Raw genomic sequence first — 17,250 nt, 5'->3', positions numbered from 1 at the left:
GAGGGAGCCCCAACAAACAGCTCAGGCACTCTGTGCCTTGATGTCCCCCACTGGAAAAGTGAGATGACGCCTTGTCTCCTGTCTGCTGGGGCTGTTGGCTCAAATGATGACAGGAGATGGAGGCCAAGAGCTTGGAAAACTGTACACGGACCTTCCAGGCAGAGGTAGGCAGTGTTAATAATGGAGAGACAGATAGGCAGGGCCAGGAAAGGTGAGGGAGAGGGGAGAGAGTGTGACCAAGACCAGGCAGGAGCAAGAGAAAGAGGGCCATGTCTAGCACCTAGGGGGCACTCGCCTGTGCCAGTACTTTTATTTTCAAGAGATTGGGTCTTGCCCCGTCATCCAGGCTGGACTGCATTTGTGTAGTCAAGGCCCACTGCAGCCTCAACCTTCCAGGCTCCAGTGATTCTCCCACCTCAGCCTCCCAAGTAGCTTGGACTACAGGCATGTGTCACCATGCCAGGCTAATTTTTAAACTTTTTTTTTTTTTTTTTTTTAATAAAAACCGTCTTGCTGTGTTGCCCAGGCTGGTCTCAAACTGCTGGGCTCAAGCGATCCTCCCGCTTCAGCCTCTTAAAGTGCTGGGATTACAGGCAGGATCCCATGCCAGACACTTTGGGAACTCGCTGTGTCTTACCCATGTAGTGCTGCCAGCCGCACCATGAGAGAGGCCACCCGTATTACCTTGTCCTACAGCTGGGGCACAGAGAGGGGAAGCTACTTGGCCAAGGGCACACAGCCTAGAAGTGATAGAGCTGGGATTGGAACCCAGGCACTCTGGCTTCTCCCAAGAAAGACAGAGAAAGGAGAAGGAGAGGGTGGGGAGAAAGGGGAATCAGGGTGAGAAGGAATGAGAGGCTGAGGAGCACAGAGGCAGGAGAAAGAGGGATGAAAACCTACAGCGAGAAAGAGATTGCCGTGAGCAGGCAGGGAAGGAAGAGGGAGAAGGAGAGGAAAACACACGGCCGGGAGCTCCTGGGAGGAGAAACCCTGCTCACCCCCCAGAAACCCACAGTGGAAGTGCAGGAAGGGGCAACTCTGGGCCAGCGTAGTTTTGGTTTTGCCTTTTATCACTCAGGTTGTTTGATAAAAATAGCAAACCCCAGTGCCCAGCCTGCCTGAGCCATTCATTCCTTCAGCAGATCCCTTGATTGATTGATTGATTGAGACAGGGTCTCACTGTGTTGTCCAGGTTGGTCTCAAGCCATCCTCCTGCCTCGGCCTCCCACGGTGCTGGAATTACAGGTGTGAGCCACCACGCCCAGCTGCTCGGTGCATCCTTAAGCAGCACCTCCCGTGTGCCTGGCGGCGATGCCAGCACAGACACAGTGCAGGGGAAAGCGGGGCGGGCAGAGGCCCTTCGGGTGTGGAGCTTGCATTTAGGGATGCACCACCGTCAGGTGGCATCACCCCAGGGCAGATCACCTTTTTCTTCCACCAGTTTGCACCAGTCAGGAAGAGATGGTGTATGTTGTATGTCCCGTAGTTTAAAGCAGTAACAGTAAAGCAACAAGAACAAGCTGAATCTTTAGGGTTATTCGAGCAGCAGACCCTTTTATCCACTCTCTGGATAAAAGCACTTTATCAACTCTTCTGTCTGTCCAGTACTGAGTTATAGTGTCATACTCCCGGGCCTCCCCGGGGCTCTGTGGGAGAGCCACCATCCGTCGTGAGTCACGTCAATCCCTGTGGCTGCTCCCTGTGGTGCACTCAGGCTCAGGCCCACGCTGCCCTCCACAGCCTCCGCCTTCGTGGATGAAAGGTGGGGCTTGTGTTGGTTTCCTGTGGCCACTGTGACAGGTTACTGCAGTGAGTGGTTTAACACAGCACATGCTTATTTCCCTGCAGTTCTGGAGACCAGAAGTCCAAAATCACTAGGTACAAAGTGCTGGTTCCTTCTAGAGGCTGGAGGAGAAAAGTCACTCAGCATCCCCAGCAGGGCCGGGGCACCCTGGAGCTCGACGGTGGGCTGGGCTGCCTCTGCTGGCCACCTGTCACTTGACCTTTCAAATGACATCATGACCCTGTGCCTCAGTTTCCTCATCTGCAGAGGGGAGATGGTAATGCTGCTGACCTCACAGGGCCGTGGTCAGGAGAATGAAATGAGTAGCATGTTGCTGGGAAAACAGCCAGCATTCTGTACATGATGCCTGTTGTTACGGTTAGGATGGGCCCCAGAACAGGGCTCCTGCCCCAAGTTCAGTATCACTGACCTTTGGCAAGGGGAGGCCCTCACCTGCCTGCCTGCCACACCTCAGTCTCCATTTGGCACACATAGAGATTTTCCAGGTGTCAGGTTTCTGTCAAGCAGCAGCCTGCATCTGCCACCCTAGATTCCAGAGTCTAGAGACCTGGGCTTGTGGCCCGTCTCTGCAGGGGCCCTTGGCCAAGCCCCTGTTCCCTGTCTGGCCTACCTTGGTTCCCTCTACAATGCAAATTCCCCAGCTAGCTTTCCGGACTGTCGGCAGCAGGGCCAGTTAGAAAAGTGAAAGAGAAGCTTTTTATAGTCTGCAAAGCAGTGCAGGAAAATTATATCAAATGGTCAGCTTTTTCTGCCTGCCTCCAAGTGCCAAGTATGTACGCGTTGTCACTGACTTCATGGAACCTCTGAGAGACAGGTCTTGTTTCTATTCCTGGGTCCCAGAGTGGGGCGGATGCTTGGTCATGATGTCACAGCCCACTCCAGCATGATCCCCCCAAAGCTTTCCCCACAGCGGGAACGGATCCCTCTCCCACTGGGCTTAGAGCACCCTTGGCCTTGAACGTGTAGAGCCGGCTCCCAGCCCTGCTCCAGCTGGAGCTTCTTGAGGGCAAGGACGGCTTCTGGGTGACTTTGTCACCTCCCTGTCCCTTAGCTTAGCATCTTAGACGATACCGGCCTTGATAATGAAGGGAGGGTGGGCACCATGAGAGCAGAGGAAGGAGGGACACCAGCATGAGTCAGGGTGTGCGGGCAACGATGGCTCCGCTCACAGGCTTTGGGATTAGCTAGATCCAGGTGGAGCCACTGGCTGCAGGGCCCCGGTTACGGGAATATTTTAAGGCTGCTGCCTGTGGAGCAGTCCTGACGTGCCAGGCTCCGTGCTGGGCTCTGGGCTGAGTGGGTTCCCTGAGCAACGGACTTGAAGGGGGACGCATACTCTTGCTGCACACTTGGCTGCTGCTGCTCTTACTCCTGCTCCCCTGTTGAGTTCTTGCAGCCAGTCTCAGGATGGGCCTTATCACTCCCATCTTACAGACGTGCAAATGGAGGCCCAAAGTCACAGAGGGGAGGGAGGAGCTGGTATTTGAACCCTGGTCAGCCTGGCATTTCCTGGCCTCTGTCCTCTTCTTATCTGTCAGATGGGACAATGCATGTGAAGCCCACACTTAGCACAGCCCTGGAGATGGGGGTGGGTCTGTAAATGAACAACAAGGGCTCCTGGAGCAGCTCTGTTGGGGGTCAAGCATGCAGGGTGCTTATGGGGAGCTGTCTCAGGGATCAGAACCCAGGGAGCAGGTAAGGAAGCAGGTAGGGCAGACGGGGAGGTGGGGCTGGGATGTAGCCCAGTGATGGCCTCAGCCGACCCTGCAGGTCTCTGGAGCAAAAGTTATCCTTCAGCGTGGGTCCACTTCAGTCAGTCATCGGACCTGGGTCACCCTGAGATGTGGCCTTGGATGAGGTCACTCTGCCTAAGATGCAGCTATTTTCCCAAGCCACAGGCTACACCAGTACATGGGAACTGTCCACCAGGAAGCTCCTCACTCAGGGCCCAGGGCTGTCTTTGGGGAGCGGTCATGTGGCCCTCTGTCTGACATGTGTCTGCATCCCAGGTTCCCCAGAGGAAAGCAGGGGTTGCACAGAAAGCACAGTGATTGCACGAACAGTTTATACTCAGCAAGCCCCACTCATCAGCCAGGGGATTCTGGGAGCCCTCCTGGAATCCAGGTTCCCAGACCCTGCCAGGAGAGCAGTCTCGGGCCTGCTGTATTAGTGCTTTCCTTCACGGCTGGATAGTGACGGAGAGAAAAAAGAGGGAGAAGAAGCTTGTTTGAAAATAGGAGGCCGGGCGCGGTGGCTCAAGCCTGTAATCCCAGCACTTTGGGAGGCCAAGGCGGGTGGATCACGAGGTCCACAGATCGAGACCATCCTGGTCAACATGATGAAACCCCGTCTCTACTAAAAATACAAAAAATTAGCTGGGCATGGTAGTGCGCGCCTGTAATCCCAGCTACTCAGGAGGCTGAGGCGGGAGAATTGCCTGAACCCAGGAGGCAGAGGTTGCGGTGAGCTGAGATCGCGCCATTGCACTCCAGCCTGGGTAAGGAGTGAAACTCTGTCTCAAAAAAAGAAAAAGAAAATAGGAAGCAGCAGGTCATGGCATTTCTTGGCCCCTCTCCTCTTCTCATCTGTCACATGTGCCCTTCACCTTGTTGAAACTAGGAAACTAGAGCTGCTTTTCATTGCTGGGAAGTTTGGGGACAATGACCCTGACCTTCCCTGCGGTTATAACCTTGCTCACTTGTTTGTTCCCTGACAGCTGCACCCACCTCTGCCCTCGCCTATGACTCAGGACCCCAGAAGCAAAAGTTCTCACTCAAACTGGTAAGTGACCCTGCAGGTGGGGGGCAGCTCAGAGGGGAGGGACTTTCACAAACACATCCTTGACTTCTGAGCCCCTCTCTCAGCTGGGAGAGATTGGCCGGGGGCCAGGGTCCCCACCTGCAAGGAGTCCTGAGACCGTGGGCAAGGGAGATCCTCAGTGCTCCACACTCCAGGGTGTTGGAAACCCGACTTTGGATCTGCCTGAGTCTGGCTGATAATTCCCAGCTCTGTGACCTGGGCAAGCCCATCCCCCTCAGAGCTCAGTTTCCTCATCTGCCGCCTACCACTGGCCTCGTAGCATGCACATTTCGAGCACCTGCTGTGTATCACCATGCTGGGTGTGGGGTCCAACAAGAGAACCCATCAGATGGGGTCCCTGCGCTGAGGATTCATGAAATCACACACACTGGGTGCCGAGCACGAGGTTCAGCAGACAGGATGTGTGCACTTGCGGGTGGCCAAAAGGAATCAGAAGCACAGAAAGGGAGAGTGGCCATGAGGGAGAGTCACGCCTTCTGCACAGAGGAGGGCCCAATGGAAGGGCATCGGCGTGGTTCGTAGCCCCGCCATCGTCCCTGGGTGCTGGGATTACAGGCAACCTTTATTTTCTTCTTTTTATTCTAATACCGGGACAGCTGGGTTAGTTGCCCTCCCTCCGCCCTAGATGGAGGCCATGAGAGTGGGTCCCAGTGTGGGCTGTGGAGCCCGGCTCACTAATGATGGGGAGGACCTGCTTTGGGAGCCTGGTGTTGCCTGAGCCTGGCTGAGAGTTTCACAAGCACTGCTTCACTGAGTCCCCTCAGCGGGACAGCTACCGTCTCCCATTTAATGCTTCTCTGCATGGTTGAGGTGTGCCTGGCACAGTACATACCCCATCAACCTGAGCTGTTCCTGTCATTGTTTTTTCTTTTTCTTTTTTTTTTTTTTCTTAATTTTTTGAGGCAGAGTTTCACAATTGTTGCCCAGGTTGGAGTGCAATGGCACAATCTTGGCTAACTACAACCTCTGACACCTGGGTTCAAGTGATTCTTGTGCCTCAGCCTCCCAAGTAGCTGGGATTATAGGCGTGTACCACAACGCCTGGCTAATTTTTGTATTTTTAGCAGAGATGGGGTTTCGCCATGTTGGCCAGACTAGTCTAGAACTCCTGACCTCAAGCGATCTGCCTGCCTTGGCCTCCCAAAGTACTGGGATTACAGGCATGAGCCACCATACCTGATTATTTGGTGTTATTTATTTATTTATTATTTTTTTTTTTTTTTTGAGACAAAGAGTTTTGCTCTTGTTACCCAGGCTGGAGTGCAATGGTGCGATCTCGGCTCACCGCAACCTCCGCCTCCTGGGTTCAGGCAATTCTCCTGCCTCAGCCTCCCGAGTAGCTGGGATTACAGGCACGCGCCACCATGCCCAGCTAATTTTTTGTATTTCTAGTAGAGACAGGGTTTCACCATGTTGACCAGGATGGTCTCAATCTCTTGACCTCGTGATCCACCCGCCTCGGCCTCCCGAAGTGCTGGGATTACAGGCGTGAGCCACCACGCCCGGCCCTTTGGTGTTATTTTTAACAAATACCCAATATTAATAATGGCTTAAGATGATACTTTATTGCTTTTTCACTTAAAAGTCAGGGGCAGTTTTCCAGGGCTGATATGATGGTTTAATAAACAAGGGGCCCAGTTTCCTTTTACTTTTTGCACCATTTTCAACATATAACCTCCATCTCTTGGGCTGAAGTAGCTGCTTCAGCTCCCACCATCACATCTGCGTTACAGTCAACTGGAACAGAAGAGGAAAGGAAGAGCCTGTCCCAACCTTTTAAGGGCATAACCCGGACGTTGCCCACATTTCTTCTGCTCACATCCCCACGGGCCAGAACTTGGTCATGTGCTCATTCCTCACTGCAAAGGAGGCTGGGAAACATAGTTTTTAAGCTGAAGGCCACGATCTAGGGAACACTGTGGCTCTTACCATAAAAGAAAGAAGAGGAACCTGGGTACCGGGAGGTAGCTCGCTGCTGCGTGTTTTTCTTTGATGTGTGTTTCTGTGCAGCACCTGCGGAGTTTGGCTCTGATGTGGGGACTTGATGAGGAACCTGGTCATCAAGGACATTACCCTGGAGTAATAAATGGCCGGTGGGGTTTGGGGGCCCTTGTCTGAGAGTTCAGTGTGACAGCCTTCTGCCCCTCCTGTCCCCCACCAGGATGCCAAGGACGGGCGCTTGTTCAATGAGCAGAACTTCTTCCAGCGGGCCGCCAAGCCTCTGCAAGGTACCTGAACGGAACTGGGCAAGGAGGGGAGAGTGGGGGGTGCCAGCTTGATCACAGCACCTAGCTTCTACCTGTAGGTATGAGAAGGGTGGGTTCAGATTAAAGGCCCAGGTTTGCTCCCATCCGTGCTCATAACCTGACTCTTATCACCCCTCAGGCCTCAGTGTGTTGTGACTGGCTCACACCAGCTCTTGGGAGCCAAGTATTAAATTTTTAGTCTGGGCCTGGTGGTTGATGCCTATAATCCCAGCACTTTGGGTGGCTAAGGCAGGCGGATCACTTGAGCCCAGGAGTTTGAGACCAACCTAAGCAACATGACAAAACCCCATCTCTACTGAAAATAACAAAAATTAGCCAGGTATAGTGGCATGCACCTGTGATCCCAGCTACCCAAGAGGCTGAGGTGGGAGGATTGCTTGAGCCCGGAAGGCAGAGGTTGCAGTGAGCTGTTTGTGCCACCTGTACTCCAGCCTGGGCAACAGAGCCAGACCCTGTCTCAAAAAAAAAAAAATTAAATTTTCAGGAAGATGGCAAGCTGGTTGTTACCGCCAGTATTAGAGATTATACAGGCCGGGCACAGTGGCTCATGCCTGTAATCCCAGCACTTTGGTAGGCTAAGGCGGGTGGATCACCTGATGTCGGGCGTTTGAAAGTATCCTGCCCAACATGGTGAAACCCCATCTCTAATAAAAATACAGAAATTAGGCATGATGTCTTGTGCCTATCCATGTACATGTCACGTGCCTCAGCTACATGGGAGGCTGAGGCAGGAGAATCACTGAGAGGTGGAGGTTGCAGGGAGCCAAGTTTGTGCCTCTGCACTGCAGCTTGAGCAACGGAGACTCAGTCTCAAAAAAAGAAAAAAAGAAGAAACTAAAGTATATAATCTTGCAAATAAATTATATTCAAAAACAAAAGTAACGACCCCTCAGAAACTCATCGCTTTCAGATTATTTCCCTACATGTCCTTTTACCTCTGCCAGCGAGGCTGTGTGCACGGTTGTCTCTGTGGGTGAGAACGTTGCGTGACGGCCTCCCCTGTGCATCTCCCCCACCCACCTCCAGTCATGTCACGTTGGTAGCTTGGAGTTGGCCATAGCAGGAGTATTTACACTGCAGAAATTAGCAAATGTGGGCAGGTGTGGTGGTTCATGCCTGTAATCCCCGCACTTCAAGAGGCCGAGGCAGTTGATCACCTGAGGTCAGGAGTTCCAGACCAGCCTGGCCAACATGGCAAAACCTCGTCTGTACTAAAAATACCAAAAAAATTAACCAGGCATGATGGTGCACGCCTGTAATCCCAGCTGCTCGGGAGGCTGAGGCAGAAGAATCATTTAAACGCAGGAGGCAGAGGTTGCAGTGAGCTGAGACTGCGCCATTGCACTCCAACCAGGGTGACAGAGCAAAACTCAGTCTCAAAAAAAAAAAAAAAAGAATTGAGCAAATACTACCAATCAGACTGCCTTCTCTGGACAGCCAGTTGTCAAACTCCTGTCAGTTTGCCGTTGGTTCTCGTCCACTCCACTGAGATCTGGAAGACAGGCCGAGAGGCACATTCTGGTGACATCATGGCTAGGTTAGGCACGTATTGATCTCGTTAGCTCTATGTGAATTCGGAAGTGATCTTGTCATTATCCTTTCCCTGCACTCTGGATTTGTATTTGCTTCCTCCAGAGCCACCATGTTCACCCCGTCACCTGCAGACCTGGATCACAGACATTCATGGGTTACCCATGCCTGCCCCGTCACCACCTCCTTCCCACCGTCACCCACCCACAGTGTTGTCACCTCCAACAAGGAGACTCAGAGTCTGGGCACTCTGTGCTTCTGCTCTGAGAACAGGCTGTTGTTGCCATGGGCTTGGGACTGGGTGGGTTCTAACCTCGAGCCCCTGTTTTCTGCAGTCAACAAGTGGAAGAAGCTGTACTCGACCCCGCTACTGGCCATCCCCACCTGCATGGGTTTTGGTGTTCACCAGGACAAATACAGGTGAGCTGCTCCACTCACCACTTGCCTCGCCAGCCCTTTTCCTCCTCTTCCTGTTGTGTGTCCAGGCATGGTTGGGCCCCCAAAGCCGTGGGCCAGTTCTTTGCTTCCTGCCTTCTCATAGTTTTGAGCCAGTTTGCTGCCCAGCCAGTCAGAACCTTTCATCTCAGCTGGGACCAGGACCTTGCAGCCCCCGCCGCAGTCCATCCTTGGCAGTCTGTACTCCTCTCTCCCCAGCCCATCTCCCACCTCCTGGGGTGCTTGTGTCTTCCAGGTTCTTGGTGTTACCCAGCCTGGGAAGGAGCCTTCAGTCAGCCCTGGACGTCAGCCCAAAGCATATGCTGTCAGAGAGGTCTGTGCTGCAGGTGGCCTACCGGCTGGTGCGTACCCAGAAGTTGCTCAGCTCCTGTGTCAGGGAGGGTGCATGAGACCCTAGTTTGGCAGGCTGTTTAGTCATTGACACATCAGCCCCCACCTCCTTCCACTGCACACTGGGGACTGGCTCCCTGACGGACATGGCAGGTGGTTAGAGCCAGGATGATCGGTGGTTGGTCCTGTGGAGTGCCCTCGGGGGGCCATGAGTGTTGGAGAGCGGAACCCCAGCCTCAAACTGAAGGCTTAGATTGGGCTTCCTGGTAGAGGGTGTTTCTAAGTCATGACTCTCAGAATGAGTGGAAACAGCAAGGTGCTGGGTGGAAGAGGCAGGGATAGATGAGGAGAGGATGGTCCAGCCAAGGGTACAGCTGGAGTAAGGCTTGAGAGGAAGAGAGAGCATACGGCATTTGTTCATTTACTCATTCATTCATTCATCCTCATTAAATATTCATCAAACACTTATGGGTGCCAGACACTGTCCTTGGGGCCAGTTGCAGATCAGAGAGCAGCATGGTTTCTATGTGGAGCTCACAGTCTAGTGGGAGAGACCACTAGTAAATCAAACAGTTGCACAAACTATGACAAGTGTTCTGAATAGAAGCGGTGTCTGCTGTGATGGAGAATAAGAGAGTCCAGTTTACGTTGCTGGAGGGATAGACGTACCAAGGGAGCAACATGCTGAGCCCCCAAGGTCTTCACGTTCAGTATCTGCAGTATGGCACTGCAGTGGGGACAGGTGGAGTTGGTGCGGAGAGGTCAGCAGTGACCACATCACGCATGACCACATCACACATCAGGCTGAGGGGCTGAGATCTGTCTTAAGGGCACAGGAAAGTCACAGGGGGTGGGTATTAGGGGAGGACAGGTCAGCTCTGGGCACAGAACGGCCCTCAGGGACCATATGGGGAAGGACTGGAATGGGGAGCAGAATATAAGCGAGGGTCCATGTGGGAGAGGACGAGGCCATGGGGGTGGAGAGTTTGTAGAAGGAAAGCAGAATTTGGTGGACAGTTGAGCCCAGGGGTCGAAGAGGGTTGGGGATATGATCGGAATGTAGCTGACACTCGGGCAGCAGGCACAGTTGAAGAGTTTGGCCAGGCGCAGCTGCTCACATAGTAATCCTAGCACTTTGGGAGGATGAGGCAGGTGGATCACTTGAGCTCAGGAGTTCAAGAGTAGCCTGGGCAATGTGGCAAAACACCCTCTCTACTAAAAATACAAAAAATTAGCCAGGTGTGGTGGTGTGTACCTGTAGTCCCAGCTACTCGGGAGGCTGAGGTGGGAGGATCAACTGAGCTTGGGATCAACGGGGCTGCATTGAGCAGTGATTGCACCACTACACTCCAGCCTGGGCAACAGGAGTGAGACCCTGTCTCAGAAAAAAAAAACATACATACACACACATACCCCAAAACTCCGTGGGACAGCTGGAGATCATTACAAATTTACAAATGTTAAAATTTTTTTCTGCTCTCTAGGACAGGTGAGAAGAACTCTTTGATATTCACAGGCGCTGAGTCATTTTTGCAGAGAGTCATTAACCCCTCCTGAGTTTGCCATCAGCTAAGAGATACAGGAGTAGATGGGAAGCCTCGAGTTAGCTCGACTGCTGAGCTCTCTGAGAGCCTGGTTAGAGGTGTGTGCTCAGTGTGCTATCACAGCAGGCTGCTCGTGCTGCCCAGGATTTAGTCAGGTTTGACCCCAGTCACGGTGCCGGACGACCCGTTCTTAACAGTGGGGTTCCCTGACCCAGTCTGCACCAGAGCCTCTCTGTTAGGTAGTCGTACTGTTCGTGCAGATGCTGGCTTGCTTCTTCCTGCAGCTAGATGCCCTGGAGTTCCTCCATGAGAATGAGTATGTTCACGGAAATGTGACAGCTGAAAATATTTTTGTGGATCCGGAGGACCGGAGTCAGGTAAGAGCAGCTCCTACCCATTCTGGAAGGTCTCTGGGCTCAGGTTCGCATCTGTCTCCAAATCTCTATTTATTTTACAGTGCTTATTACAGACAAAGGATTGCTGTGCATCATATATAAAGAGCTCCTTCAAATAAATAAAAGATAAGCAACTGAGTAGGAAAATGGGCAAAGGCTAAGCAGTTCATAAAAAAAGAAATCCACAGGCTTAGCTAAATATACAAAAAGATACTCAGCCTCCTTAATAATCATAGACATGTAACTGAAAACAAGATGCTGTTTTTCACCCTTTAGATGAACAGAATTAACAGCGGTAATAATACCTGTTGCTGAAAAGGATTTAAGGAAGTAGGAATTCTTCATACACTGTTGGAAGCACGGATAGGGAAACGTTTTTGGAAGACGATTTGGCAGTAACAGTCAAATTTTTAGATGCACCTTTGTTTTTGTTTTGAGACACAATTTCACTCTGGTCATCCAGGCTGGAGTGCAGTAGCGCGCGTTACCTCGGCTCACCGCAACCTCCGCCTCCCAGGTTCAAGCGATTCTCTTGCCTCAGCCTCTCAAGTAGCTGGGATTACAGGCTTGCGGTACCACACCCAGCTAATTTTGTATTTTTAGTAGAGACGGGGTTTCTCCATGTTGGTCAGGCTGGTCTTGAATTCCCAACCTCAGGTGATCCACCCGCCTCAGCCTCCCAAAGCGCTAGGATTACAGGCATGAGCCACGGCACTTGGCCAAAATGCACCTGTTTTTTGAGCCACCAGTTTCTGTCTTAGGAAGGTGTCCTATCTATATATTCATAGTATTGTTGATATGTGTACAAGATGTTTCTGGCAATGTTGGTTGTAGTAGTAAAATGGGAAACACCTTAAGCAGGATACTGGTTAAATAGTATTTTAAAGTATTTAAACTTCTAATTACTCTTTACAGTTGCAGTTAGCAGAAACCCATCTTAACATGCCTTAAGCCAAAAACCAAAAGAGTGTGTGTGCAATTTATTAGTCCATGGAATGGAGAAATACGGGACTGCACTGTCTTGGGCATGGCAGGATCCAGGAGCTCAAGCCCTGTCATTGGGAAGCCAGCTCTCCCATCTCTGGGCTTCTCTTGCTTCTGCACTGCTCATTGTCAGGCAAACTTGTTCCTCGTGGTGACAAAACTGCCACCAACAAATTAGGCTTAAATCCCCAAAGGCTAGCAGCCCTGGCAGAAACAGATCTGAACAGCATGGACTGAGAATTGGGGAGAGGCAATCCCAGAGGAAAATCCTCGAACTACGTGTTAGGAATCTTCAGAGAAACAGAACCAGCGGGGGCGGGGGGGGGGGTGCATATGTGTGCGGGTGGAGAGAGAGATTAATTGTAAGGAATTGGGTGGAAGCTAGGCAGTCCTGAGATCTTCAGTTTGCAATCCTGAGATGTAGAAGAGCCAGTGGTCTAAGTTCCAGTCCAAATGCCAGCAGGCTTGAAACCCAAGAAGAGCTTTTATTTCAGTTTGAGTCCAAAAGCAGGAAAAGGCCAATGTCCTAGCTCAGGCAGTCTGGGACGAGGAGCTTTTGGTTACTTGGCTTTTTGTTCTGTTTACATCTTGAGTTGATTGAATGAGACCCATCCACATTAAGGAGAGTAATCTGCCTTACTCAGTCTACAAACCCAAATGTTCATCTCACCCAGAACACCTCATAGGCACACCCAGAATAGGGTTTGATTGCCACATCAAGATGACCATCATGGCCAGGCCCAATGGCTCACACCTATAATTCCACCACTTTCGGAGGTCAGAGTGGGAGGATCACTTGAACCCAGGAGTTTGAGACCAGCGTGGGATACATAGGGAGACCTTGTCTCTACAAAATAAAAAAATAACAACCTTTCCGGGCATAGTGGCACACACCTGTAGTTTCAGCTACTCGGGAGGCTGAGGTAGGAGTGTCACCTGAACCCAGGAGATTGAGGCTACAATGAGCTCTGATCATGCCACTACACTCCAGCGTGCGTGACTTGAGTGAGACCGTCTCAGAATGTAAAAAATAATAATAATAATAATAATAATAATTAATGTCACAAACTATGAACAGAAAAACAGAGAGCAGGGGAAGTATATAGGTCTTACACAGACAAAACCAACATCTGTCCATATCCAGATGGTGGAATAAGATGCAGCCACTGAAAAGAAGACATGGACTGGGCACAGTGGCTCACGCCTGTAATCACAGCATTTTGGGAGCCCAATGCAGTAGGATCGCTTGAGCCCAGGAGTTCAACAGGGCAAAACCCCATCTTTACACAAAATACAAAGAATTAACTGAGCATGATGGTGCGTGCCTATAGTCCCAGCTACTTGGGAGGCTGAGGTGGGAGGATCACTGGAGCCTAGGAGGCTGCAGCGAGTCGTGATCATGCCACTGCACTTCAGCCTGGGTGACAGAGTGAAACCCCATCTCAGAATAAATAAGTAAATAAATATTTTTAAAAGAAGATGTGGTTAACTTTGTGTATTAGGCAGAAAAGCACTCAATTTTTGCTTTAAACTCAGTTAAGCTTCATAAGAACCCTTTGAGGTGGGGACTCTTACTATTATCATTTTACAAATGGGGAAATCATAGCAGAGAGAAGTGGTGTAGCTCCCCAAGGTTGTAGCACCACCAGCAGGCTCAGCTGGCATTTGGACTCAGACCATCTGGCTTCAGAGTTAATACCCAGAACCACTATTAAAATGTTAAGTGCTGATGCCCAGTGGGAGGTCTGGAAAACAAGAGCCCCCGCCTCATCCACATGTTTGCCTGGTTATTTAAAGAAAACCATTTGGAATGATGCATAAGAAACTGTTACTAATGGTTATTTCTGGGCAGTGGGTTTTGGGGGCTAGGAGGAAATATGGATGGCTGGTTTGGGGTCTTTTTACTTCATCCCATTTTGACTGTGAGCATGGCTTAGTTTTGTGAGTGAAAAATGTCACCTTTGATAGAATGGTTGTTTTCAGTTGCATCTATAGTGGAAATCTCTGACTTCTGCACTCCTAACCTCCAATTTGTATGGCTTTTCCCTGTGTCCACAGGTGACCTTGGCAGGCTATGGCTTCGCCTTCCGCTATTGCCCAAGTGGAAAACACGTGGCCTACGTGGAAGGCAGCAGGAGCCCTCACGAGGGGGACCTTGAGTTCATTAGCATGGACCTGCACAGGGGATGTGGTACGAAGCCAGGGAAGGGTTTGGGACCACGGAGACCCGCTTCTCATACAAGGGTAGCTCTGGAAGTTCACAGCCAGAGGCAGCAGGTGGCCAGACAGGACAGGCACTAAGGGTGCCAGGATGGGGGATCAGAACCACGGACAGCGCCCCGGTCTCCTTGTTCAGCACCAAGGACAGCGGGTGGCTGGGCACTGGGGAGCCCTGAGTTCCGGAGGTTGGGATTCAGGATCTGGTGAGGACTTAGAAGATGAGAGTTGCCTAGGAGTCATCCAGGAGGGGCTGTTGAGGAGGTGGTTGGCAACCACGTCTGAATTGTGGGAGGGAACTTGCGCGGAGGCTCTGCAGTATCTCAGGAGTTAATCAGCCGAAGCCCTGGGAGAGGATGGGATCATCCACTGAAAGTGCAGAGAGAGGGAAGAGAACCCGTGGCAGATTTCTTGAGCCCCTCTTTCTCATATCCCTTTATATTTTGGCCATCCACATACCTGCCACATCCTCCCACCAGACTGAGCTCCCCCAGGGCAGGGATGGCACCCCTGCCTCCAGCATCAGGTGGTGGAAGGCCAGCATGGACAAGTAGTACTTGTTGAGTGCTTACACAAAGCATTGTCTAAATTATGCTAAGGAAGCATAAGGAAAATAAACTGTCAGAGTCTTCCCTGCCCTCCCCCACTGAGGCTGGGTTTGGTGCCCATCCTTCTGGGCTCTCGTGTGCTTTGTTCTGTGTCCTTTGTCACTCAGGTAGTCCCACGCTATAGCTGTCTCCCCACTAGGCTGTCATGGGCTGGGACTCAACAAGATCCTGGTTTGGGTTTTCAGAGCATGAGCTAGTGCCCAGCACACAGGCACTGAAGATTCATTGAATGAGTGCATGAATGAAAGAAGAGTGGATGAGGGTGAGCTGGTGAAAGGGGCTAAGGGGATGGTTGAGTGAGAGAGAATGAGAATGAGGAGAGTCGACTTCTGCCTACTCATGAAAGTGAATGAGCAGAAGAAACAGCCCATATGGCTGCAAGGCTGCATGTTTGAGTGAATGGTTGAGTCAGTGAGTCGGGGGAAGGAAGAGGGTGGACCCGTCGGTTAGTGGAGCATTCAGACGGAGCCACCACCTCTACCCCTCCCTCCCCAGGGCCCTCCCGCCGCAGCGACCTCCAGAGCCTGGGCTACTGCATGCTGAAGTGGCTCTATGGATTTCTGCCGTGGACAAACTGCCTTCCCAACACTGAGGACATCATGAAGCAAAAACAGAAGTGAGTCTGGGGGTCAGCAGAACCCAGTACTGGCCCAGAATCCCTGCAAATGGGCAGAAACCCAGAGCCCAACAGGGAGCAGGAGGGAAAGGGAGGTAGCATCCAACAGAGCTGAAGTCCTCTGAGCTACACAGGCCTGTGCTGCACAGGTATATACTGTCCACACAGCGGGTAAGGCAAGGGTTTCTGAGCCATGCTGCCTGGGCTCGGACTCTGGCCCTGCCACTGTGGGGTGTTAATGATGTCTGCGAGCCTCAGTGTCCTACTCTGTGAGTTGGTCTATTGGCTCCTGCCTTACAGGGCTGTGGAAGGGTTCAGGGGAGTCAGGTACACACAAAACTTAGCATAGGGCCTGGCTCGTAGAAAATGCTCATTGTGTGTGGGACACCATGACTCACTTCATCACAAACACACCGGCAACCTGAGCAGGATAGGCCCAGGCCCTGCCTCAGCAGGGGTAGTTCCAGCCACCCAGTGTCCACACTGCCAGATCAGTGCCTTCACCTCTGTGTGTAAATGACCAGGTCCTACTAGTGCTGGTTTAAACACTCAGCACCAAAGACAGTGTATATCGGAACATATGGGGAATTTCTGGGGTGAGATTGAACACTAAGGGCATTGAGCAGCTGGACACAAAGGGGGAGCACTAGGAGTGTGTGTTCAGCACTAGGGACAGCGAGCAGCTGGGCCCAAAAGGAAGGCACTAGGGTGTGTGTTTAGCACCAAGGACAGCACACAGCTGGCCCTAAAGGGAAGTGTTGGGGATGAGGGTTCAGCACCAGCGACAGCGGGTCGCTGGGCATTAAGCGGTAGCACCAGGGGTGTGGGTTCAGCACCAGGGACAGTGGGTCGCTGGGCACAAAAGGAAAGTGCTAGGCATGTGAGTTCAGCACCAAGGACAGTGGGTAGCTGGCCCTAGGCGTGCCATTCAGACATGAGTAAGAGTTGCCCAGGCTGAGCAAAGTGGGTCATGCCTGTAATCCCAACACTCTGGGAGGCTGAGGGAGGCGGACCACCTGAGGTCAGGAGTTCAAGACCAGCCTGGCCAACATGGTGAAACCCCATCTCTACTAAAAATACAAAAATTCACTGGGCATAATGGCAGGTGCCTGTAATCCCAGCTACTTGGGCGGCTGAGGCAGGAGAATTGCTTGAACCCGGGAGGTGGAGGTTGTAGTGAGCTGAGATGCCACTACATTCCAGCCTGGGTGACAGAGTAAGACTCTCAGGAGAAAAAAAAAAAAGTTGCCTGACTCATCTGGGAGGCAGCTGGCCATCTACATCTGAAGTGCAGAAATGAAGTCTAAAGGGAGACTCAGACCCCAGAAATATCTCAGGAACTGTCAGCTAAAGCCCCAGGGGAGGATGAGATTATCTGGGAAAGTGTATAGAGTGGGAGCAAGGTGATCCCTCCAATGAACAGCATCGAGTCCCTCATACTTCCCAGTCCTTAGTGTGCCTTGAAGTCCTTCCCAGTCCTTCCCACATGTGAAGACTCTCATTTAACTCCCTTGTATCTCCCAACTTCCTTCTCTCAACCATGGACAGCCTCTTAAGAACACTTACTGTGTGTTCTGCTGATGTGTGCACTTAGATGTATTTGTACTCTCAAAATTGCATGCTGGCAGTGATGCTGTGTGTGATTTGTGTAAGTGATGTTTGCTCTGCATCTCATCTGT

General features: G+C 51.6%; 1 protein-coding gene across 4 annotated transcripts in view; it reads left to right on the top strand.

The window, feature by feature from the left end:
* The window catches only part of VRK3 (VRK serine/threonine kinase 3), a 47,818-nt gene that overhangs the window by 17,217 nt on the left and 13,351 nt on the right, over positions 1 to 17,250 (top strand). For 3 of the 4 annotated variants that reach the window (XM_035286590.3, XM_035286588.3, XM_035286589.3), the window contains exons 6-12: positions 4,521 to 4,585; positions 6,786 to 6,852; positions 8,757 to 8,841; positions 9,113 to 9,218; positions 11,036 to 11,128; positions 14,189 to 14,321; positions 15,451 to 15,571. In XM_035286590.3, coding sequence (XP_035142481.2) covers positions 4,521 to 4,585; positions 6,786 to 6,852; positions 8,757 to 8,841; positions 9,113 to 9,218; positions 11,036 to 11,128; positions 14,189 to 14,321; positions 15,451 to 15,571 — 670 coding nt within the window. The remainder of the gene's footprint in view (positions 1 to 4,520; positions 4,586 to 6,785; positions 6,853 to 8,756; positions 8,842 to 9,112; positions 9,219 to 11,035; positions 11,129 to 14,188; positions 14,322 to 15,450; positions 15,572 to 17,250) is intronic. The other variant, XM_054250386.2, reaches the window with a different exon arrangement.

The sequence above is a fragment of the Callithrix jacchus genome, chromosome 22, assembly GCF_049354715.1.
Source record: "Callithrix jacchus isolate 240 chromosome 22, calJac240_pri, whole genome shotgun sequence".
NCBI lineage: Eukaryota > Metazoa > Chordata > Mammalia > Primates > Cebidae > Callithrix > Callithrix jacchus.
Note: the sequence above shows the minus strand (reverse complement) of the source record. Positions and strands in the feature narration are given on the sequence as shown.